The 24,406-nt window shown below is 39.8% G+C and overlaps 2 protein-coding genes and 1 long non-coding RNA gene across 6 annotated transcripts in view; all 3 read left to right on the top strand.

The window, feature by feature from the left end:
• The window catches only part of LOC120022425 (major histocompatibility complex class I-related gene protein-like), a 61,457-nt gene that overhangs the window by 15,192 nt on the left and 21,859 nt on the right, over window positions 1-24,406 (top strand). The window lies entirely within an intron of this gene.
• Window positions 1,502-7,515, top strand: LOC120021983 (major histocompatibility complex class I-related gene protein-like). The gene is made up of 5 exons (XM_038965786.1): window positions 1,502-2,220; window positions 6,234-6,286; window positions 6,414-6,707; window positions 6,984-7,225; window positions 7,486-7,515. The coding sequence occupies exons 1-5, from the start codon at window positions 2,078-2,080 to the stop codon at window positions 7,513-7,515; spliced, it is 762 nt and encodes a 253-aa protein (XP_038821714.1). The 5' UTR covers window positions 1,502-2,077.
• On the top strand, window positions 12,509-16,396 carry LOC120022433. 2 transcript variants are annotated; one of them, XR_005472600.1, is made up of 5 exons: window positions 12,509-12,647; window positions 13,987-14,119; window positions 14,812-14,942; window positions 16,083-16,118; window positions 16,234-16,396. It is a non-coding gene; the product is annotated as an uncharacterized LOC120022433 (long non-coding RNA). The 2 variants fall into 2 exon arrangements; XR_005472601.1 differs by lacking the exons at window positions 16,083-16,118; window positions 16,234-16,396 and adding an exon at window positions 15,361-15,438.

Genomic DNA, 24,406 nt, shown 5'->3' with positions numbered 1-24,406 from the left:
AGGCAATTAGCAAGACACCCCCAAAAAAGGAGTGATTCTGCAGGTGGTGACCACAGACCACTTCTCAGTTCCTATGCTTCCTGGCTGATGTTTTGGTCACTTTTGAAATCTGGCGGTGCTCTCACTCTAGTGGTAGCATGAGACGGAGTCTACAACCCACACAAGTGGCTCAGGTAGTGCAGTTCATCCAGGATGGCACATCAATGCGAGCTGTGGCAAAAAGGTTTGCTGTGTCTGTCAGCGTAGTGTCCAGAGCATGGAGGCGCTACCAGGAGACAGGCCAGTACATCAGGAGACGTGGTGGAGGCCGTAGGAGGGCAACAACCCAGCAGCAGGACCGCTACCTCCGCCTTTGTGCAAGGAGGTGCACTGCCAGAGCCCTGCAAAATGACCTCCAGCAGGCCACAAATGTGCATGTGTCAGCATATGGTCTCACAAGGGGTCTGAGGATCTCATCTCGGTACCTATTGGCAGTCAGGCTACCTCTGGCGAGCACATGGAGGGCTGTGCGGCCCCCCAAAGAAATGCCACCCCACACCATGACTGACCCATCGCCAAACCGGTCATGCTGGAGGATGTTGCAGGCAGCAGAACGTTCTCCACGGCGTCTCCAGACTCTGTCACGTCTGTCACGTGCTCATGTGCTCAGTGTGAACCTGCTTTCATCTGTGAAGAGCACAGGGCGCCAGTGGCGAATTTGCCAATCTTGGTGTTCTCTGGCAAAAGCCAAACGTCCTGCACGGTGTTGGGCTGTAAGCACAACCCCCACCTGTGGACGTCGGGCCCTCATACCACCCTCGTGGAGTCTGTTTCTGACCGTTTGAGCAGACACATGCACATTTGTGGTCTGTGATCAGTGGTCTGTGATCAACACCTGCAGAATCACTCCTTTTTTGGGGGTGTCTTGCTAATTGCCTATAATTTCCACCTTTTGTCTATTCCATTTGCACAACAGCATGTGAAATTTATTGTCAATCAGTGTTGCTTCCTAAGTGGACAGTTTGATTTCACAGAAGTGTGATTGACTTGGAGTTACATTGTGTTGTTTAAGTGTTCCCTTTATTTTTTTGAGCAGTGTACTTGTATATTTTAGGGTCATACAATACATGTGAGGATTGAAAACGTATTTTGTAAGAATAATTTTACTTCTAGAAAATGTATCATAAGTGAAAATAAAAGCTCTTGGCAGAGCCATATATATATATATATATATATAGCCTACATTATTTTTCAAGTCAATAATAAACGTTAAAAAAAAAACATTTTCAATTACTGCCGAGGTGGCAGGTAATCTAGTGGTTAGAGCGTTGGGCTAGTCACCGAAAGGTTGCTAGATCAAATCCCCAAGCTGACAAGGTAAAAATCTGTCGTTCTGCCCCTGAACAAGGCAGTTAGTTAACCCACTGTTCCTAGGCCATCATTGTAAATAAGAATTTGTTCTTACCTTACTTGCTGAGTTAAAAAAAAATATATGTTTCTTAAATTAAAGACTGTTTTGTTCATATTATTTAAATTGTAATGTTATGTTCATATTATTGATGACAACCCCAGCTTTTTGTTTAATGTTAGGCTAGTTTTGAAGGTCTTTATATTGCAATGTTTCCTTGTTGCTGCTGGCAAGTTCCATTGATTACACACCTGAGAAAATAATTTTTACTTGGCAACACGATAAGATAGTTTGATTGGTTGGAACTGCCAGGTGTCAGGTGATAAGACTAGTATGACTGGCACATAAAAGTTCTTAGTCTCCGTTCTAGTATTATTTAGTCTCTTTCAGAACAACAAATTAGTCTAAAACATAATTGAATTAAACAAAGTTATAATGGATTGATTTATCAGATAGTCTAGATTTCATACCAAAATGATTACTATGATGTTACTATGCTAACTATTATCGATTATCATAACTTTTTTTTTGAATTCCCATCTCTACCTAACTTCTTTTACATCTCTACCCAGGAGTTGTGACTAACCCATTTGCTGCATTTTGTAACCATTAGAGAAATGGTCGCTGAGCTACATCTACACTGCCCTGTCAAGGCCAGTAGAATTGCTTGGTATCCGTGAATTCACTGCCATGGGTCTGATGAACAACCAACAGATTGATTACTATGACAGTGTGTCAAAGAAGAAGATTCCCAAACAGGACTGGATGAGGGAGAAGCTGCCAGCAGACTACTGGGAAAAAGGCACTCAGTCACGCAAGAGCAAGGAGCAGTGGTTCAAAGTCAATGTTAACATCCTGTAGTTATTTTACTAAAACTCCAAGATAATTAACTTGCAATGCGCAAAGAAGACTGGACTTGATCATAGGTGTGTCATTGCCTCCTATAGAGTACCACAGTATGAGTCATAATACCCATAAAATCTAGCGGTGAAATGGAAATGGTTCCAATCGTTTTTCCACCATTAATTTTACCCATAGGGGATTTTATTAACACTTAACATCAGGGCTGTTTTGTGTAGACTTACCCTGGCGTGACGTTTTGATAACTAAATCTCTCAGACAAGGTGACTTTTATCAATATATTTGCCTGTATTTACCCCCAACAAATGAAATTCTAATTAGCTGCTAATGTGGCTATCATAAAGAACTACAAATGCCATGATGATCTGGACGAGATTGCCTAATCGAGGCAAAAGTAAGAATCTCTGGATTCACTATCTAATGTTAGCTAGATGTAGTATTTAATACATTTGCTACATTTCTTTAAATGTACCTGTTAGCAAAGCTGACAGTTAGAGATGACGTGCTAGAGTTAGCAGGGATTTGTATTCTTGCATGATGTCTACTTTGATGCTAATTAGCATTTTCGAATCTGAGAGTAAATGGAGCCTAATACTGTACATAGTGATAAAAGTCACCTTGTCAGAGAGAGATTTACATGGTTATCAAAACCAAGATAGACCACAGCTTGTCGTTTCCAATGGGAACACATTATTCATAGTGGGCAGAACAAGCAAGGAGGTGGGCAGAGCCAAGCAGGCGCTAGCGATATCCTATTGGCGCGATCTAGTATACATCTGCATATTTCCGTTAGGGAATGCCTACTTTGAAGTGCACCTGTGCTATAACTCAATTCACCTTTGCACTCATTCTAAACAGATTTTTTTTAACTTTTGCAAAGTGTAAAGTCTACAACTTAGTCTACTCTGTTCATAGCAGATTCTAGTTTTGGGAACAGAAAACTGTATTGACATGACAAATTAGCAGAATGTCGGCCAAAATCAATCTGGTTCCATCTTCTCCCACTGTCCACCAGTGGGCTTCATCTCGGAAACACCAACCGGATGCTTCACATTTATACATCCATTAAAATATCTGTCTCATTGTTCTATCTGTGATGTCACTATGCAGTGGGTGGCCCCAGTTGATCAAGCTCTGCCGACTAAGAAGAAGTGGGACGGGGTGCAGATCCTCAACCAGTACACCAAGGGATACCTGGAGAAGGAGTGTGTGGACTGGCTGTCCAAATTCATGGCATATGGGGACAAAGAACCGAGGCTAATAAGGACTGTGAGTATTTACAAACAAGCTGCCATTTGAATGGTCATCTGAACCTTAAATAGTGTAAATGTGGATTACAGAAAATAAACACTCCTGTTCTCTGTTTATTCCCTCTTTAGCCCCTCCAAAGGTCTATGCATTTTCTAAAAAGGCCAAAACTGGTTTCTATCCCAGAGATGTGTTCATTCAAATGAAGAAGAATGGTGTCCCATTGACCGAACATGATGGAGTGCAGTCTGCAGGAGTCCTACCCAATGATGATGACACTTACCAGATCAGGATGAGTGTATTACTCCACTCATACAGGAGTAATAAAGGCCCAGTGATAAAGGATGACGCTAGCACCACGTCCTCTGATTCTGCTGATGTTATTTAAAAGTATTGCCAGTTATTTTATTGTATATTTCTTAAGGACATAGTGAATGCAGTTGAAACTGTAGAAGTCCTGATGTTAGTTCTGCTGTTCCAGGTCAAGGCAGCAAGGAACGTCTAGAGTGAGGCAATGCTGACAAATGGAGGTAACATACTTTTTTAAATGTAAAATAAAATGATAAATTAACACAATGATGGCCTCCCAATCTCATTCTTAAAAGTTGCAGTTTTTTTTCTGGTGATAATTGTTGTTGATTGTATAACAAACAGTATCTGAGCACTTAACAGATTTGGTGCCAGCAGCCATACCACCCTGCATCCAACTACAGGCATTGACACTACAAACCATATTGTAATGAAACAGCAGGGAGCAGGTCTCGAACCCTCGACCTTCTTGTCCGAGTTCCGGCGCGCTATCGACTGTGCCGCAAAAGCATGCTCATGCGGCAGTGTCGATTTCCGCGCTCATAAACCCAGGGTCGTTACAATATATTAACCAACATCCCCAAACACCCCAACATATATCAACATCAAGAGACTACATGGACATGTAACAATAACACACCACTACTATGTATTTCTTTAGGTTCATGAAATGGGTCCTTGTCCACCCACGACTCTGGTAATATTGAACTTCTATTGTAATTCATAGAGTTATCTAAATGATTGTATTATTGTTATTAGAAATCCTACTGTTAGTGCAGTTATAGCCCTGAGTATAAAGAGCAAGCAGTCATTCCCATAATGACTTTATTGCTCTTTTCTCTCAGACATTAAAGTGACTGACAGCGCATCCAAACCAAAGAACGTGTGATTCTGTTTTGTTAATCAACAAATACTGTGAATCTGGATGTATTCACTTCCAAGCATTTACCATTCTGATCAGATAGGCTTGTGAGGCCTTGTGAGAATAAAATGTGCCAAAACAAATGTATTTTCACTTGTATTTTCACTTTTCACACTGCTTTAATAAAGGACTCCTTTATGAACCAATGTGAACACCTCAGTAGCCCTTACAGTAAGTGTTCAACAATGCATGCCACATTTTACTCTTCCAATAATTATTGGACCCCTGTTATGCGTTTGAGTCATTATAATAATGAAAGATAGCAATGAATAAAGGTACGTCTATATATACTGCATGAAGTAGACCTAGCTTCAGTTACAGTTTACATAACCAACCAAACTTGTTTGACCTGTTTGACCACGTTCGGTGAGGAAAGACTAGAGCTCTCCTGGTTGTGAAAGCCAAGGTACTCTACTATGCGGCTCACTATGGGGCACACCTTGGAATTTGACACAGACTTTATTTAGGATAGGCATATTATTATTATTATTTTCGGGGCATTTAACATTCATGTGTGCGTTCAAAATGTATGTCGTCGTACTTTTGTTCCTTTTTGCGACACTTTCGACGGTGGACAGCGGTAAGAACATTTATTTCTCTGTCTTGTTGCTAAAGGTGAAAGTAAAATGTTTTTTGGCTGAGTTGCTATAGACCTAGGGGAAAAAATTATATGGAGAAATTATTATTATAGAGGTACATTTTGACGATTCATGTTCAATTATTGTATCGTGAAAATTGTAGGTTAAGTTATTTATTGTTCTGTTGAAAATGTTTGCAAACTGTCAAAAATAATAATTACTTACTTAATAACTACAACGTCCCAACATTTTATTTAGTTATTAAAACTGTATTGATAATTAGGCTACAATGTTTATGTTTTGCCTCTTGCTGCCAAGTTCCATTGACTGTACCTGACTGTACACCTGTGAAAACTATCTCACCTGGCAACAGAAAAGGACAGTTTGATTGGTTGGAAATGCTATGGTGCCGACTAGCCTAGTGTACAATTTCGTTGATCCAGGATCAGTTTTTTTAGTTTGGTCTCTTTCAATAACCATTGTAGGCTAAGAGGTGAACAAACATTTTATGATTTTTTAAATACAAATAATATAAAAAATGTAACAGATTGATTGAGGTATATTTTATCATCACCATCATCCCTTCATTTACTATTCTAATTAATTTGATATTCCTTAAAAAATCATCCCCAATTCTTTTGGTCTTTGAAGAAGCATCTCTACTCAGGAGTCACGACTAACTCATCTTTCACTTTTTGTAACCATTAGAGAAATGGTCGCTGAATTACATCTACACTGCCCTGTCAAGGCCAGTAGAATTGCCTGGTATCCATGAGTTCACTGCCATGGGTCTGATGAATGACAAACAGATTGATTACTATGACAGTGTGTCAAAGAAGAAGATTCCCAAACAGGACTGGATGAGGGAGAAGCTGCCAGCAGACTACTGGGAAAAAGGCACTCAGTCACGCAAGAGCAAGGAGCAGTGGTTCAAAGTCAACGTCAACATCCTGATGGATCGCATGAGGCACAACAACACTGGTGAGAAACAACACAGCATTTGTGTCACTCTACATAGCTTACTGTAGATATTTTACTAAAACTCCAAGACTTGACCATAACATAGGTGAGTCATTCCCTCTCCTATTCTACTTGTTTTTCCTCTCAGATGTGCATATTCTTCAGTGGAAACATGGCTGTGAGATTGACCAACAGAGTGACGGCACAGTGAAATTCATAAAGGGCACCGACCAATACAGCTATGATGGTGACGACTTCCTGTCCTTTGATGATGTCACTATGCAGTGGGTGGCCCCAGTTGATCAAGCGCTGCAGACTAAGAGGAAGTGGGACGGGGTGCAGATCCTCAACCAGTACACCAAGGGCTACCTGGAGAAGGAGTGTGTGGACTGGCTTTCCAAATTCATGGAATATGGGGACAAAGAAATCAGTAGGGCTGATTGTGAGTACTTTTTGAATAGTGTTCTAAACCTCACATAGTGTAGCCTAACTATGGATAACTCAAAGGATCTTTTTACAACTCAGATAGTTCAGATACATTTTATTTTTAGATAGATATTGCTTCTAAAGCAGTCTATAGACACGGACTGACTGCAATCCTGATTGTGAGTACTTATGGACCTAAATAGTATAGCCTAACAAATGGTTAACAAAAACAACCATTTGTACATGTGAGATCAGAAATAATATTAATGTTCTCTGTTTATTCCCTCTTTAGCCCCTCCAAAGGTCTATGCATTTGCTAAAAAGGCCAAAACTGCAGGACATGTCCGACTGACCTGCATGGCCACAGGTTTCTATCCCAAAGACGTAGAAATGCATATTAAGAAGAATGGTGTTCCATTGGCCAAACAAGATGGAGTGCAGTCTACAGGAGTCCTACCCAATGATGATGACAGCTACCAGATCAGGATGAGTGTGCAGATCCCAGAGGCAGATAAGGAAACTTATGAATGCTCTGTCAGCCATAGAGCATTGAAGGAACCAATTGTGGTAAAATGGGGTAAAGTAGTCCTTATATTCAATATACCGGTACTGTATGTATTTTCAACAAACCAGTTATTAGCATGGTTATCAATTGTGGTAAAATCAGACGTTTCTGAGTCTGTTAACAGGTCATGAATGCAGATTATTAAAATGTGACAACTGTTTTTCAAGCTCAATGTACAGTATGTTATTGTTAATGCTGAGTATGTCCTCTTATATTGTCTTCCATGCAGATGGGAAATGCTGTGATTGTACCCAAGTAACAGGTGTTATCATTGGTGCTGTTGTTGCGGTGGTCCTCCTGCTCACCGGGGTTACCCCACTGTTGGTTCTTTGGAAGAGAGGCAAAATATGTAAGTTTCTCACATTGTGAATGAATTTCATACAGTATGTTATTTTTCTTATTTGTATTGTTTTGTGAGATAAACTAAAGCGATTATGGTAGTTTAGGCATGTCGAAACCTTTTTCAACATCAGGGCATGACTTTTAGTAAATCTCAAGTCAGGAGGTCAAAAACGGTGTTTTTACCACGGTGTTTCCACTGTTTCTTCCGCTGTTTCTTCCACTGTTTCTTCCACTGTTTCAGATACTCATTTAATAAAAAGCTGTCATATTTGGCGTTAACATCTTGCTCCATTGTTTTAGTTGCTGGTAAAAAAGGAGCTCTACCACCTACTGGGATCCAGGCACCTCTAAATGGTACCGTTGATACAATGTCATGTTTTTTATCCTTCCTAGAACAATTACATGTGTAGCAGTAGCACAGCAATACCAAAGATCTGGTAGGGATATGTATAATGATGGGCCATCTTATGAGTGTTAATTGTTGTGATTTAATTATGTCTTGTGATAATTAAATGAATGACAGCCCTCTAATTCTTGTTTTTACACATCAATAATTTTTATTAATCACATACAGATGAATAGTTTGACTTCTTATTGTCTACTTGTTGTTCTGGACAATACCGATTAGTATATAGCACAACATCAACCATGTACTTGCAAAGTTATTCTGTTCACATGACTCTGTTACTTGCAGGCAATGGAAATGGAGCAGCTGTTTTGAACATGCCTGGTAAGACTTACAAAACTCATAGTTGTAGAGTGGAGGTCATGTTATGTTTTACAGTTGTTAAAAGCAGATAAGGCTCCAATTTCTTTCATGCAACGGAGTGTAGATTATAATTGCAATTAAGAATGATTGACTGATAACATTGATTTCTGGTATTGTAAAAAACGCCTTCATGAAGTTATCAAAGGTTACTTTAACAATACAGCAAGGTCTGTCATGTTTGCTTTTTGTTGCAAAGGTTGCTTTAATCGCCTTTATCACAAATCATGTGGTATATAGACTTGTAAAATGAGGGGACTGTGGAACAGTCTAAAGAATAACTAGCAATTAGACACTGAACATAGTGTGGGACAACATGACAAATTAATTCTAACTCATGAATTATCTGTACCGAGTAGGATTATTGTGACACTGACGTGAAATTAAAGTCAAATCTTCTATGTACTAGGTGGGTAGTTTCGATTCAGTCAAATCAGAGAGTGAATTACATTGCTATGATGATTTTTCCGTTAATTCATAGAATTTTATTTGGGAATATGCATGCCTATAGAGGACCAATGATCATCACTGAAGGCTGTATATCTGTATCTAACTAAAGAGTGATTCTATTATCTTTTCCCAGTGAAAAAGGATGACGCTAGCAGCACTTCCTCTGACTCTGGTAATGTTATTAAAAAGTATTGTCAGTTATTTTATTGTATATTTCTTAAGTACATAGTGAATGCAGTTGAAACTGTAGAAGTGCTGATGTTAGTTCTGCTGTTCCAGGTCAAGGCAGCAACGAACGTCTAGAGAGGGAGGCAATGCTGACTAATGGAGGTAACAATTTATCCTTGAGAAAATGTATAAAACAATATATAATGTAGTACAATCATGGCCTCCCAATCTCATTTTTGTAAGTTACACATTTTTCTGGTGTTAGTTGTTGTTGTAAGTACTATTATGTATCTGAGCACTTAAAGGATTTGGTTCCTCCAGCCATACCACCATGTATCCAACTAGGCCACTGGCACATGTCCATCAACAGTACAAACCATATATTAACTAACATCCCCAAACACCCCAACATCCTTGGACAAATATCAGCATCATGAGACTACATTGACTTGTAATACTAACTGCACTATTACTATTTATTATTTAGTTGTAATTCTGTCATGTTTGCTTTTTGATGCAAACTTTGCTTTAATCACCTTTATCACAAATCATGTGGTATATAAACTTGTAAAATGAAGGGACTGTGAATCATAGTCAAGAAAATGTTTCTCAAGGAAGGGAACACCTAAAGAAAAGCTAGCAATTAGACACTGAACATAGTAGGGGACAACATGACACATTCATTCTAACTAATGAACTATCTGTACTGAGTAGGATTATTATGACACTGACGTGAAATGTAAAGTCACATCTTCTATGTACTAGGCGGGTAGTTTTAAATTCTGTCAAATCAGGAAGTGAATTAAATGAATGTATTGGAAATTGCCCATTGTTTGCTATGAGGTTTTTTCAGTTAATTAATCAAATTTTAAGTGGGAATATGCATGGCTATAGAGGACCGATTATCATCACTGAATACTGTATATAAGTAAAGAGTAATTATATTTTATTTTCCCAGTCATAAAGGATGACACTAGCAGCACTTCCTCTGACTCTGGTAATGTTATTAAAAAGTATTGTCAGTTATTTTATTGTATATTTCTTAAGTACATAGTGAATGCAGTTGAAACTGTAGAAGTGCTGATGTTAGTTCTGCTGTTCCAGGTCAAGGCAGCAACGAACGTCTAGAGAGGGAGGCAATGCTGGCAAACTGAGGTAATATAATTTATCCTTAAAATATATATATAATGTAGTACAATCATGGCCCCCCAATCTCATTCTTGAAAGTTACACATTTTTCTGGTGTTAGTTGTTGTTGAAAGTACTATTATGTATCTGAGCACTTAAAGGATTTGGTTCCTCCAGCCATACCACCATGTATACAACTAGGCAACTGGCACATGTTCATCAACAGTACAAACCATATATTAACTAACATCCCCAAACACCCAGTGGTAGAAAAAGTACTCAATTGTCATACTTGAGTAAAAGTAAATATACCTTAATAGAAAATGACTCAAGTAAAAGTGAGTCCCCCAGTAAAATACTACTTGAGTAAAAGTCTAAAAGTATTTGGGTTTAAATATACTTAAGTATCAAAAGTAAATGGAATTTCTAAAATGTACTTAAGTATCAAAAGTAAAAGTATAAACCATTTCAAATTTCTTATATTAAGCAAACCAGACAGCACAATTTTCTTGTTATTGTGTTTCGTGAGTCTGCCAGATCAGAGGCAGTGGGGATGACCAGAGATGTTCTCTTGATAAGTGTGTGAATTGGTCCATTTTCCTGTCAAAATGTAACGAGTACAAAAAATCAATATATTTTTTCTTTAGGAATGTAGTGAAGTAAAAGTAAAAGTTGGCAAAAATATAAATAGCAAAGTAATGTTCAGATAACCAAAAAAACTACTTAAGTAGTACTTTAAAGTATTTTTACTTAAGTACTTTACACCACTGCAAACATCCCAACATCCTTTTACAAATATCAGCATCATGAGTCTACATGGATATGTAATGCTATCTGCACCATTACTATTTAGGTGTAATTCTTAGTTATCTAAATGATTGTATTATTGTTATTAGCATTTCTACTGTTCATGCAGCTATAGCCCTGAGTATAAAGAGCAAGCAGTCATTCCCATAATGACTTTCTCTCTCTATTCTCTCAGACATTGAGGAGTGACTGACAACGCATCTAAATCTAGCAAACAACATGTGATTCTGTTTGTCAACAAATACTGTCAATCTGGATGTGTACATTCCCAAGAATTGACCGTTTTGATCGGCTTGGATTTGAATACTTATTAATGAACGTTTTGATCTTTCGAATATCATAATAGAATTCCTTTTCAACAAATTGATTTGTAAATCGCCTATATTTTGGCCATTTAAATGTATAGGTATTGGAACCTTATTCTATTTCTATTGTAGATGGTTTATTTTAAACTAGAAACCAATCATTTAAATTGTTGCACACACATAAACACACATGCACTGAACTGCTTTTTAAATATGTTTTGTTTGAATTTTTCGGGGAAAGTATAAATTACTGCTTTAATAAAAGACTCCTTTATGAACCAATGTGAACGCCTCAGTATCCCTTATGTGTTCAACACTGCATGCCACGTTTGACTGGTCCAATAATTATTGGACCCTTGTTAGGCTTTTGAGTCATTATAACAATGAAGGATACCAATGAATAAAGTTAAGATTATGCATATAGGTCTAGCTGCAGTTAACACAAGCAACCAAACTAGTTTGACCATGTTCCATGAGGAAAGATGGGAGTTCACCTGTCAGGAGAGCCCAGGTTCACTGTCGTCGCACTGTGTGGCTCACCTACGAATTTGACACAGAAATTATTTAGGATAAATATTCTTATTATTTTCGGGCAATTCATTCATGTGAGCATTCAAAATATATTTTGTCGTACTTTTTCTCCTTTTTGGGACACTTTGACAATGGACAGTGGTAGGCCCAAGATTATTTATCTGTAATGTTGCTAAAAGTGAAAGTAAAATGTTGTTTGGTGGCGGACTGAAGATGGGGGACTGAACGTAGTTTTGTAGAGCACCTCAAGATAAAAACGTAATATTCAATATCGGTAAATTAGACTAAATATTAGCACTACACAATCTGGTGGGTGATAACCTTCAATCTGGAAAACAACAAATCGTAAGACTAGAGAAATGTATCGACAAGTATTACGAAAACAAGCAACACCCAAACATGACGGAGAGTAAGACAGCGGAACCGATTTCAAAACGGAAACGTGACTCTTCTACAGACACAGACGATTTAATATTTTCACCACCGGGAATGGTAAAGGTTGAAACCGATCTGTTAAAATCAGTAAATGACAAACTGGGTATACTTGAATTAGTCAGTAAGGATATAAAATAGTTGAAATCAAGCCTCGATATGAGTGATGAAAAAGCTGCGACATTGGAGAAGGAAACAAACAGGCTAAAAGGGACAGTCAATAAGATTGAAACCGAAGTGAATGAACTTAAAAAGAAGAACACTGTTCTGAGAGAAGCCTTACTTGACATACAGACTAGATCCATGAGAGAGAATCTGGTACTTACAGGTATCCAAGAGAAAGAAGGAGAAGTTCCTGAATATGTAGTTAGAGAGTTCCTCCTTACAACTCTTCAGATTCCACGCGAAGCTATCAACAAAATCCAACTGGAACGTGTACACTGCTTCGGACAGACGGCAAAGGTATGAACGCCCAATCGTTGCCAAATTTGCTTCCTTTAAAGATAAAAATAATGGTTAAAAGCCTGGGTGAAAGACTTGCTGGGACCCAAATTGGTATGAATGACCAGTTCCCGAAGGAAATTGCAGAACGGCGTAAAGTTCTGTATCCAATTTTCAAGGAAAATAGATTCAAAGGGAAATGAGTAGCTCTCGTCGTCGATAAACTATATATTCAGCCCAGCCTGATTTATTGATAGCCAGTTGTTCAGAGACACAAAGACTATTTTGGCTATTTTAAAAATTACAAAGTTCTTATAGACGAGGAAAATAATGAAACGCATGTGACAAATAAAATTTGATTTTGAGCTTATATTTTGGGCTCTGATGAGGTACGACAACAACTAAGTTCATGAGGAATATATAAGTTATATTCTTGAAGTAACAATGGGTATATGTCAATGCACTTTCCAAAGAGATTTTCTTTACCTCATTACAAAGCACATGGTAAACGTGATAACATATGAATCTTAGTTCTTACATTAACACATGAAACAATGAGTAGTTTACATGCACACTAATAATTCGATATTAAACTGATTATGGCAGAAGGCCAAGTATGGCATTAGTCATGTAAACACCTTACTCTGCTTATCTTAATCGGCGTAAAATCATAATCGAAGTAAGCATACGCTGATTAAAACACCTGTTTTTCTGAGCAATCTTTCGAATTATTAGAACATGTAGAGCTTAATCGGTGTTCCAGCTGTGTATTTGATCTGCACATGTGCCAGAACCGGGTAGCACAAGCCGAGTTAAGTCAATTCTGAAAAAGTAAGAAAGTATGCATCTTATAAATAGTTTTCACATACAAACGTTATAGGTCCGAACTCAGAATCAAATAGTCTTCGCAAAAATAACATGGTCACTGTGGTAGAACGTTTATTTTGATTGGCGATTTTCTGCATTTATCCAAGTCCCATCATTAGCCTGATTTCAGATGGTTTAATGTAAACAGGATTATTAGGGAAATCGTTCTTCTTGCAAACCATGTAAACGTTTTAAACAAACTATTATATTAACCTGACCATCCACAATAATCTCATTATCGTGTGCATGTTCCCCCTTCTGAAACGTAAAGTGGAAATACAGTAAAAAAATAAATAAAAAAAGGCTAATCCAGCAGGCACAGACATCCCAGTACCGTTATTGTTATTTGTTGTTATTCTTAAAATGAATGAATGCTTTTCGATATTGGCCAGGATGTAAAGACTGTATCAGGACAAGAATGCCATCTACAGTACATATTCTTTGAGATGAGATGAATTCGCACGCTTAAACCTTACCTCTTCTTTGACCATAGGGCATATGTGGATGCAGCGAAACCCCAGTGTTGCTTGGTAACCTGATGCCACTAACAGAGTACACTGTGACCATCTTGGCTTTGTATGACGGGGGTTGTCAAGCCAAGCCCCTGACTGGCAGATTTACCACCAGTAAGACTGCCTCTCCCCTCTCCTCTATTCTCCCCAGCTGTTAGTTTTGGAGAGCTGTATAGTACCTGTGGTAGAGTGGTACTAAAGGAGATTGATTGATTGCCAGAGAGTTGCTAGTCCAAAATATTGCTCTACTCTACTGTAATTCTCTATTGCTCTACTCTACTGTAATTCTCTATTGCTCTACTCTACTGTAATTCTCTATTGCTCTTGTCCTGAGCTGCTTTTCTTTATCTTAGGAATTTAATGACAGGATTTAGTGTAAAAATATGTAATTTTGACTGATTTTTCCACAGATGATAGGGTTGTGAGGTAACACATACACTTTTACCCAAAGCGAGTGTGTCACTCTCAACATTGACTGTGACACATTTATTTATTCATATGTAGCATGTGCAGAAATTGATCAAACAACCCTGGTGTTGCCAGCACCATGCTCTAACACACTGAGCCATTTATCCTTTGTGTGTAATCCAGAGATAGTCCCAGAGCCTCTGAACCTAAAGACCATTGAAGTCTCCACAGAGAGCTTCAGGGTCACCTGGGAACACTCAGCCCAAGACGTGGTCCTCTACAGACTCACCTGGACCCCAACCAGAGGAGGAGACACTAAAGAGGTCTCTCCATCTGCTTTTTTCTCCTGTTGCCTACTGAAATTGATCTCTCTCTCTCTTTCTCTCTCCATCGTGAAGATGCAGGTGAATGGTAACATGAACACCTACCTTCTAACTGGACTGATTCCCAACACTGAATACAAGGTGGCCGTGTCCTCCATCTTCAGAGACAAGTTCGAAAGTGACGCCATGACCATCAAAGTCAACAGGTAAACTACAGGATATGTAACTAATGCAACCATTCTCAAGGACTTACTGCAGACCTATAATTACAAAGTCACATTAACTTTGTAATTGCACTTTTGAACATAATAAGGCCAATGTAGTTGATTATAGCTGAGTATGTATGGTGATACTATTAGGTAACGTTTAGGTGAAAAAAGACTGCGGGGTTTACCCAAAAAATGCACGAGGAACCATTTAGAAATAACACATTTTTGTTTTCATTGCAAAAGTTGCCTTTATCACTTATCATAAATCACATGGTACATTAGTCATAAACAGGACAGACAGAGGAGTTACTGTAGTTCTGATCCAGAACAGGCTTGTCAAGGAAGTAAAACACTGAAGAATAACAAGCATGCTGTTTGACACAATGAACCTAGGTGTACTTCACATACTTTCTAGGTGTACTTCACATACTTTCAGCTTTAGTATGAAGATCGACAAGGATAAGATCCTCCTTCAAGATCAAAACAACTTGCTGATAAATGTTGTCATGTTCCCACACAAGAGCCTCATAGAGGAGAATTATTGTGGCAGAATACAATGACTTTGGGAAAAGCCAAAACTTTGTTTAATTTCAACGTCAGTTGACTTATCTTTTTTTATACATATAAAAATATATATTTATATTTATATATACATTTCTGACTTTAATATCCGATAGAGAGAAAGGATTACAGTGGGGAAAGATAGAGAGACATGACAGTAATATGATGTCATCATTTTCTTTATTATTGTCACGCTCGTCGTAATGAGTAGACCAAGGCGCAGCGTGCATAGAGTTCCACATATTTTGATAAAGAGAAACTCACCAAACAAAACAATAAAGAAGAAACGAAACGCTACTGGTATGCACTCAGGCAACTCAATGTAGACAAGATCCCACAACTAACAATGGGGAAAAGGGCTACCTAAATATGATCCCTAATCAGAGACAACGATAAACAGCTGTCTCTGATTGGGAACCATATCAGGCCAACATAGACATACAAAAACCTAGATGACCACCCTAGTCACTATCACGCCCCAAGCAACACAGAGAAAAAACAGCTTACTATGGTCAGGGCGTGACAATTATTTGTAATAATATAAGGATAATAAGTTTATCACAAGCTCTTTTTTAGGGAAGACCAGAGACAACCCCTCTCCTCTTGACTCAGGTAATGTTTAAAATGATTACCTCATTACGTTCTTTTGTGACATTGGTTTTGACTCGGTCTAACACGTAAACTGTGTAGGTGATGGGGTTTGACTGTTTTGCTGTTCTTTTTTCAGGTCAGGGTTCTAGTGAAATTTCTAGTGAAGGTTCTAGTCAGGAAGGATCTCCAACTGGCAGCCATGAAGATATTGATGAGAACCAACAACTGTTACCTGGTGACGGTCTGTATATATCAACCTCCCTCTCTGCATCAATTGCACCCTTTCGGGTTTGGGTCATCTAAATAAGTAACTGATAAATAAAGGTGAAAAAAATGAAAAATAAATTGCATGTGATCGTCTGCAACACGTGTGTAGATACCTGCATTCAGTATAGTTGCGTAGCTGCGCAAAATGTTATGCAGCATTGATGCAATGACTCAGTCTGTGTGTTCGAAGCGTCAGGGTCGTAACCAATGGAGACCTAAGCTGCAGCTAGAGTCATTCTGGCCTGGTATGTTAATTCTCAACTCATCCTTTATATGCTCGTGTAAAAAGGGGGTGTTTCCGTTATGCTGACATGCTCTCTGAGCTCCCTCGGCGTGGCTACTTACTGGGCAAAGTATCATCAAAACTATGATCTTGTTAGAAAATGTAATAAAAAATATTCTCTTCATCCCTGGTATTTCCTACACAATGTAAAGGATGGAAACCTGACATACACAGTGTGAAAACTCTTCAAGTTACAATATTTTTGTTACATCATTTTTATACAATTTTTAATGACATTACAAAATAGACATTAATTTCCCATATTCCATCTCTCATCATCCCCTACATTTGGATGTTAAAAATATTGTCCCCGTATTCACTGTTGGACGTTCAAGTTTTTGTGCGGCAAAACGTCTCTGTAATAAAGAGATTCCAATCTCAATACTAAAGGGTAGAGAGAGAAAGTTTGCCCCTTTAGAGATTTACAATTTACGACCGGGCATGAGGTGTCATAAAACCCCCATACCAATCCCTCCTCCCCTCTGCAGGTGAGAGAGGTCTGGTGGATGTTGAGCCATTGTAACCTGATCATTGGATCCTCACAGGAGAGTCATGACACCATTATTCCTCCTCCACCAAACTTTACAGTTGGCACTATGCATTGGGGCAGGTAGCGTTCTCCTGGCATCCACCAAACTGCTGCTAGACCATGGAAACCCATTTCATGAAGCTCCCGACTAACAGGTATTGTGCTGACGTTGCTTCCTGAGGCAGTTTGTAACTTGGTAGTGAACGCTTCAGCATTCGGCAGTCCCATTCTGTGAGCTTGTGTGGCCTACCACTTCGCGGTTGAGCCGTTGTTGCTCTTAGTCGTTTCAACTTCGCAATAACAGCGCTTACAGTTGACCGGGGCAGCTCTAGCAGGGCAGAAATTTTATGAACTTACTTGTTGGAAAGGTGGCATCCTATGACAGTGCCACCTTGAAAGTCACTGAGCTCTTCAGTAAGGCCATTCTACTGCCAATCTTTGTCTATGGAGATTGCATGGTTGTGTGCTTGATTTTATACTCCTTTTAGCAACGGGTGTGGCTGAAATAGCCAAATCCACTAATTTGAAGGGGTGTCCACATATTTTTGTATATCGTATGTAGATATTACCTACTCAATTAATTCACTGTTTCGGGCGGGCTAACATCGATTAACTTTTCAGGAACTTTCAAGTTGAACTTTCACCATGCATGATTAAATAGCTTACTAGTTGTCTCGTGAAAACCTTGTAGCTACTTAGGCATGTCTAAAGGCTTTAGCTAGCTAGCTTCTCTTCTTCCCTCCTGACTCCCAGCAGCTCTCTCTCCCTGTCTCTGAGGAGGAGGTTCCCCCTGAGCAGCAGCACTGTGAGCATGAAGGTGCTCCAGTCTGGGCTAGGAGGACCCAGAGCCCACACAGATTAAAGAGGAACAGAAGGAACTCAAGACCAGCCCTGAGGAAGTGCAGCTTCAAGGTCAATAGGCTAATACCAAAGAGTTAATGTGCATTTCTCGCTGTGTGAAAAGTGAATGGGATCAGGAGGACCCACTTCAGTCCTTGTCTCTTCCCAAAACCCAGACTGTGGAGAACAGAGAGTGACTCTAAACTAGTGGATCTAAAATATTTTGGTGCTGTGACCCAGCTAAAGTGTTAAGACATTCCCTGTGACCCTCCAGATAATCAAAACAATGCCTCCAGCTACATCTCAGCTGTAAGCAGCGACTTAGTAGGACTTTACAGCAGCGCACGCACCATTGGATCCCGACCCACCAGCGGGAGAACACTGTTCAAAATGTAGCACCACGTTTAACAAATGCCACTGTGGCGAAGCATTTGCTCTGAAAGCTGGCCTACAGAGACATGTCACTCTTGCCAGGGAGAGACCCAGCAAATGCCCCTTCTGCAAAAACCGATACAACTCTACCTGTCAACACAAGGCCCATGTCCCACTCTGTTAGACATTAAAAACACAACCTGCTGCAGCTCCTCAGTACAACCAAGAAGAGAATGTACTTCACCTACCACTGAACACAGCAGGGCAGGCCAAAACTAAACGGCGGGCACTGGTTGGACCACCTTTGATCATGCCAAATGTCTGTAATAAAGACCTTTTGTGGGGGGAAAAACTCATTCTGATTGGCTGGGCCTGGCTCCCAAGTTGGTGGGACAATGCCCTCCAAAATCCATCCATGGCTACACCCCTCCCCAGTCATGTGAAATCCATAGATTAGGGCGTCATTTATTTATTTAAACTGTAACTGTAAAAAAAAATCATCTTGCGTTTATATTTTTGTTCAGTATATAATAATGCTATGGTAAATTTAAGCATTTTATGATTATTCCTCGTGACTCCTCGTTTTGTTCCACAGTTTGTCATGGTTGTTATGATATCAATATGTGCACGCAGTTTAGAGTTTCAAGTTTTAATGTCATGTGCACAAGTACAGTGAAATGCCTTTCTTGCAAGCTATGAACCCAACAATGCAGTAATCAATAAGAAGATGTATAGATGTTTGTGATGATATTGTGCACAGTGAGTGCCAGGAAATGTGCGTATGCAATATCAAGTAACCCAACCCCACCCCTAATATGACAATATGAGGTCTTTGTACTTTAATAAATGGTCTGTATTAACTAATGGAAGTATAGGATGTCTTTTATTTACTCGTTGTCTAAAAGCATTTTTCAACAGAACAGATAGCTGAAGTAAATTCCTATCAGTCAAATCGGAGAAGTCGTACCTTACTATTTTTATTTTAGACTTTTTTTACCAGTTTTTTTCTCCCTCTCATCGCTGCAACTCCCGTACCGACCCGGAGAGGTGAAGGTCGAGAACCGTGCGTCCTCCGAAACACAACCCAACCAAGCCGCACTGCTTCTTGACACAATGCCCACTTAACCCGGAAGCCAGCCGCACCAATGGTGTCAGCGTGCACTGCGCCCGGCCCACCACAGGAGTCGCTAGTGCGCGATGGGACAAGGACATCCCTGCCGGCCAAACCCTCCCCTAACCTGTACGACGCTGGGCCAATTGTGCGCTGCCCCATGGGTCTCACGGTTGCGGCCGGCTGCGACAGAGCCTGGATTCGAACCCAGAATCTCTAGTGGCACAGCTAGCACTGCGATGCAGTGCCTTAGTAAGTCGTACCTTACTAGACTGCTTTTAACAGACCTGGTTTAGTTAGGATCATGCTACAATCCTCTTAGACATGTTCCGGAACTTTGGCAATTAGGAAGTATTTATAAAACATCCTGCTTTGGGCTGGATGTTTCAATGTGTATTTCATACATGTATAATCTATGAGCAGAATTACTGTTGTACCTCAATTGGCCACAAAGTCCCTAGTTTGAAAGCAACTGTTTTCTGAAAGATGTGAAGCACCTTTTTCCCCCACATGGGCCAGCCCCCTAGCAATTAGAGTTTCAGCCAATGAGCTTCAGCCCCTCGCCATTTGACTAACAGCTAGCAAGATGCACACACAGCAGAACAAGAGAGGGAGCACATATCTGCACATATGTGACATAGCAAGCAATTTTCAGGGCCCACTTTTGGCTCGTGAGCACTACTTTCATAACTACTGGCTAAAAAGTATACAAACGTACAGGAGAATCTCTTTAAAAGGAGATTTTACTAAGCACACAGGACTGTCCTCTGTGAGGATAACCTCTGTTTAGTCATTCATTTAATCTATAGTGTGGGAGTGACCTCAATAAACCACTTATGATTGTGTCGTGGAAATTTTTAAACAGTGTCGTGGAAATTACCACTAGAGACACTCAAAGTCAATCTTAAATGAATCATTGTTTTGTCAGCGTGCAGGAGAGGTTCCAAAAACCGTAATGCACCATTGTGATTTTTACATGGCAAACAGAAAGCAAAAGAGAAGTTATCTTTTGTGTTGGAAAATCAGACATAGTTGGTGTATGATCATTATAGAAGTCTGGTTGAATGACGTTTTTACTTGAATAGTTCAAATGGGAAAAGTGACTGATCCAGAGTATTTATGAACTATGTAATGATTGGGATTATGTCAGGAACCGGACAATGGAATTCTTTCAGGTGTGTCTGTGTCCTCCCCGTGAGATGACCTTGATGACTGAGACCTTAATGCAGTTTCTTCAAATCCTAATGATTCACTTCACAATAATTGGACACTTTACAGTCCATCAGTTAAGTAAGACCTGTTTCCAAGTCAGAAGAATGTAGATGTCAGAGTTGCATTACACTTGTGTGTCAAGGGCCCGATTAACCAATCAGGGACAGAGGACACGATGCTGTCAGCTGATAAACTCTTAATTTATGGGGTATTTAAAAGGTCCGAGTGATGTCAAGGCAGAAACACTGAAAACTCTATAAGGTAAGCCAATGGATATATCAATGCTAATGTGGTTGGTATTAGGGGTGGATGTTGATATTCTGTTTATTTCTGTGTACTAATATGTACAGCAGGTACATATGATTCAGTGCTTACATAGAACCATTTACTAAGTAAATACCTGTAGAAATCTGCATGTTAGGTGTGCATTTTGTGTGCTGCTGTCCTATCTTATCTAACCCACTTAGTGCTATTTCAGGGTAAAATAATATTTTTGTGTGGGAAGAAGGAATGCTGTGTTATGATGTTTATCTTCTTTGTTGCACCACAACACCACCATATTTTTAAATTCTTGAATAGGGCCCTAAGAATCAGGGCAAATATCTGGATGGTTTGCAATTTCTGATGCATTGACACATGTTGTGATTTATTTCACAACTACTTTCCAACAACCTATAGATGAGATTATCTTCGTTCCTTCTCTGTGACCCTCTCAGCCGATGATCACTCTTTTGTCACTGGCTCTGCTGGTTCCCATCCCAGGGGCACACGGGCACCCCCACTTCCCCCTTGCCATCCTGCCCACATTGGAGAACCCTGAGTGGGAGGCTGACTTACTCCAGCTCCAAGCCTCCCTCGATGTCCCAGGGGCTGTAGCTGCAGCGGGCCTCCGCTCTTGGGGCCGCTGCTGGAGCTGGGACCAGAGGACCCACGTCTGGGCCTGCTCAGGGAGCTGGTGGCAGAGAATGGCTGGGGACAGAAGAGCATGATGAGGGGGGATCTGGAGAGGAGGCCACGGGGTCCCTTCCCCAGCCACCCTATGGAAACTATGCACTACCAAGAGGGGGAAGAAAGAGGAATGAGGCTATCACGTCCATCATCGGCGGGCTGCAGGTTTTCAATAGAGAAAAGGGAGTCTTCGGGTTCCGGAAGGAAGTAACAAAGGAGGGAGGGGTCGGGAAAAAGAGGAGGCGCTCGAACTTCTGGAGTGTGGGGAACTTGGAAAAGGGTAAGGTAGAGGGCTGGAGGATGAAGATGATGAAGGGAGGGATGAGTTGACAGTAGAGATGTACTGATTGACACTTATGTCAGAGCAATCAATCATTACATTATGATGAGATGTGTATCATCAGAGAAAAAGAGAAAGAGACTGACAAGCCGATAAACAGAAAGTTTGCCAAGTGGTCAGAAAATGTCTGTCAATGTAAAATACAAGTATCATAATTGTAACATAATACAATTATTGAGTGTATGTGAATGTTTATTTTATGTTGTCCATGATTTAAGTTTGCCATTCCTACCTACAGTGAAAAATCACAGTTGATAGCCTTTATTTTTTTATTTTAAATGAAATGTAAAATTGCAACACAATAACAAATGAACATCACTTCAAGTATATTTTCTCTTAACAAACATAAAATAACATTAAAGTAAAGCAAATATAAATCACTACACATGAATTGTCAGTAACAACAGTTTAAACAGTTTAAGTACCTCATATAAAATAAAGAGAATAAGGTCAGGGGTTACATTTGCGTAAGTCTATGAGAGTTGTAAGAATACATTTTTTTTGTTGACTTATTCTAGAGATTTGATAAAATATTTGATTTCAAGTAAAAAATGTATTATATTTTCACAGCCGTAGCTATAAATCAAATCAAATCAAATGTTATTTGTCACATACACATGGTTAGCAGATGTTAATGCGAGTTAATACGAGTGTAGCGAAATGCTTGTGCTTCTAGTTCCGACAATGCAGTAATAACCAACGAGTAATCTAACCTAACAATTCCACAACTACTACCTTATACACACACAAGTGTAAAGGGATAAAGAATATGTACATAAAGATATATGAATGAGTGATGGTACAGAACGGCATAGGCAAGATGCAGTAGATGGTATAGGGTACAGTATATACATATACATATGAGATGAGTAATGTAGGGTATGTAAACATTATATTAAGTGGCATTGTTTAAAGTGGCTAGTGATACATTTTTACATACATTTCCATCAACTCCCATTATTAAAGTGGCTGGAGTTGAGTCAGTATGTTGGCAGCAACCACCAAATGTTAGTGGTGGCTGTTTAACAGTCTGATGGCCTTGAGATAGAAGCTGTTTTTCAGTCTCTCGGTCCCTGCTTTGATGCACCTGTACTGACCTCGCCTTCTGGATGATAGCGGGGTGAACAGGCAGTGGCTCGGGTGGTTGTTGTCCTTGATGATCTTTATGGCCTTCCTGTGACATCGGGTGGTGTAGGTGTCCTGGAGGGCAGGTAGTTTGCCCCCGGTGATGCGTTGTGCAGACCTCACTACCCTCTGGAGAGCCTTACGGTTGTGGGCGGAGCAGTTGCCATACTAGGTGCTGATACAGCCCGACAGGATGCTCTCGATTGTGCATCTGTAGAAGTTTGTGAGTGCTTTTGGTGACAAGCCGAATTTCTTCAGCCTCCTGAGGTTGAAGAGGCACTGCTGTGTCTCTTCACAACGCTGTGTGTGTGGGTGGACCAATTCAGTTTGTCCGTGATGTGTACGCCGAGGAACTTAAAACTTACTACCCTCTCCACTACTGTCCCGTCGATGTGGATAGGGGGGTGCTCCCTCTGCTGTTTCCTGAAGTCCACAATCATCTCCTTTGTTTTGTTGACGTTGAATGTGAGGTTATTTTCCTGACACCACACTCCGAGGGCCCTCACCTCCTCCCTGTAGGCCGTCTCGTCGTTGTTGGTAATCAAGCCTACCACTGTAGTGTCGTCCACAAACTTGATTGACAGGAACAACAGGTGAGGCTGTTAGTCTGAGCAGACAGTCAGAACAAATGTGTGTACAGTTGAGCATTTAGTTAATTATATTCATTTAAATCTTATGATTATTCATATCTTAATATTTCCTATATTTTTCTTCAGTATGATGGCACAGCCTACATCCATGGAAACCTCCCACGCCCTATTTTACCTGACAACAGCTAGGTTTATTTCAAAATCGAAAATCATTGGATAGAAATACTCTTCAAAGAACAAGGAAAGCAACGCAGGGGAAAAAAGTAGGCAGCATTTCAATCTCATAAAAGACACACCCTCCTCCATTTACCCTCGCCTTCTCCCCTTGGGGGAATCCTCGCGACTATCTTTGTCATCGGTCCAAATGATTAGCCAAGAAAGGGAAGTTGGCAACGTAAGCCCCTCAGCCCTCGTGTTTTGTCGAGTTTGTACACTCGCAATCAAAGATGTTCTCATCTATCAGTGGTACAATTATGTCCCTTCAGTGCCTGAAACTAGTGATGGGTTTTTCGCGAATGAGTCGGCTCTAAGAGCCGGCTCTTGTCGGTGAACATTGCATATCAGAAGAGCCAAATCTATTTATTTACATTTTTAAAAATTAAGATATGAATAACCATAAGATTTAAATGAATATAATTAACTAAATGCTCAAGTGTACACACATTTGTTCTGACTGTCTGCTCAGACTAACA

The sequence above is a fragment of the Salvelinus namaycush genome, chromosome 27 (genome assembly GCF_016432855.1).
Source record: "Salvelinus namaycush isolate Seneca chromosome 27, SaNama_1.0, whole genome shotgun sequence".
In the NCBI taxonomy this organism is placed as follows: domain Eukaryota; kingdom Metazoa; phylum Chordata; class Actinopteri; order Salmoniformes; family Salmonidae; genus Salvelinus; species Salvelinus namaycush.
This window is presented reverse-complemented; position numbering and strand designations above follow the sequence as displayed.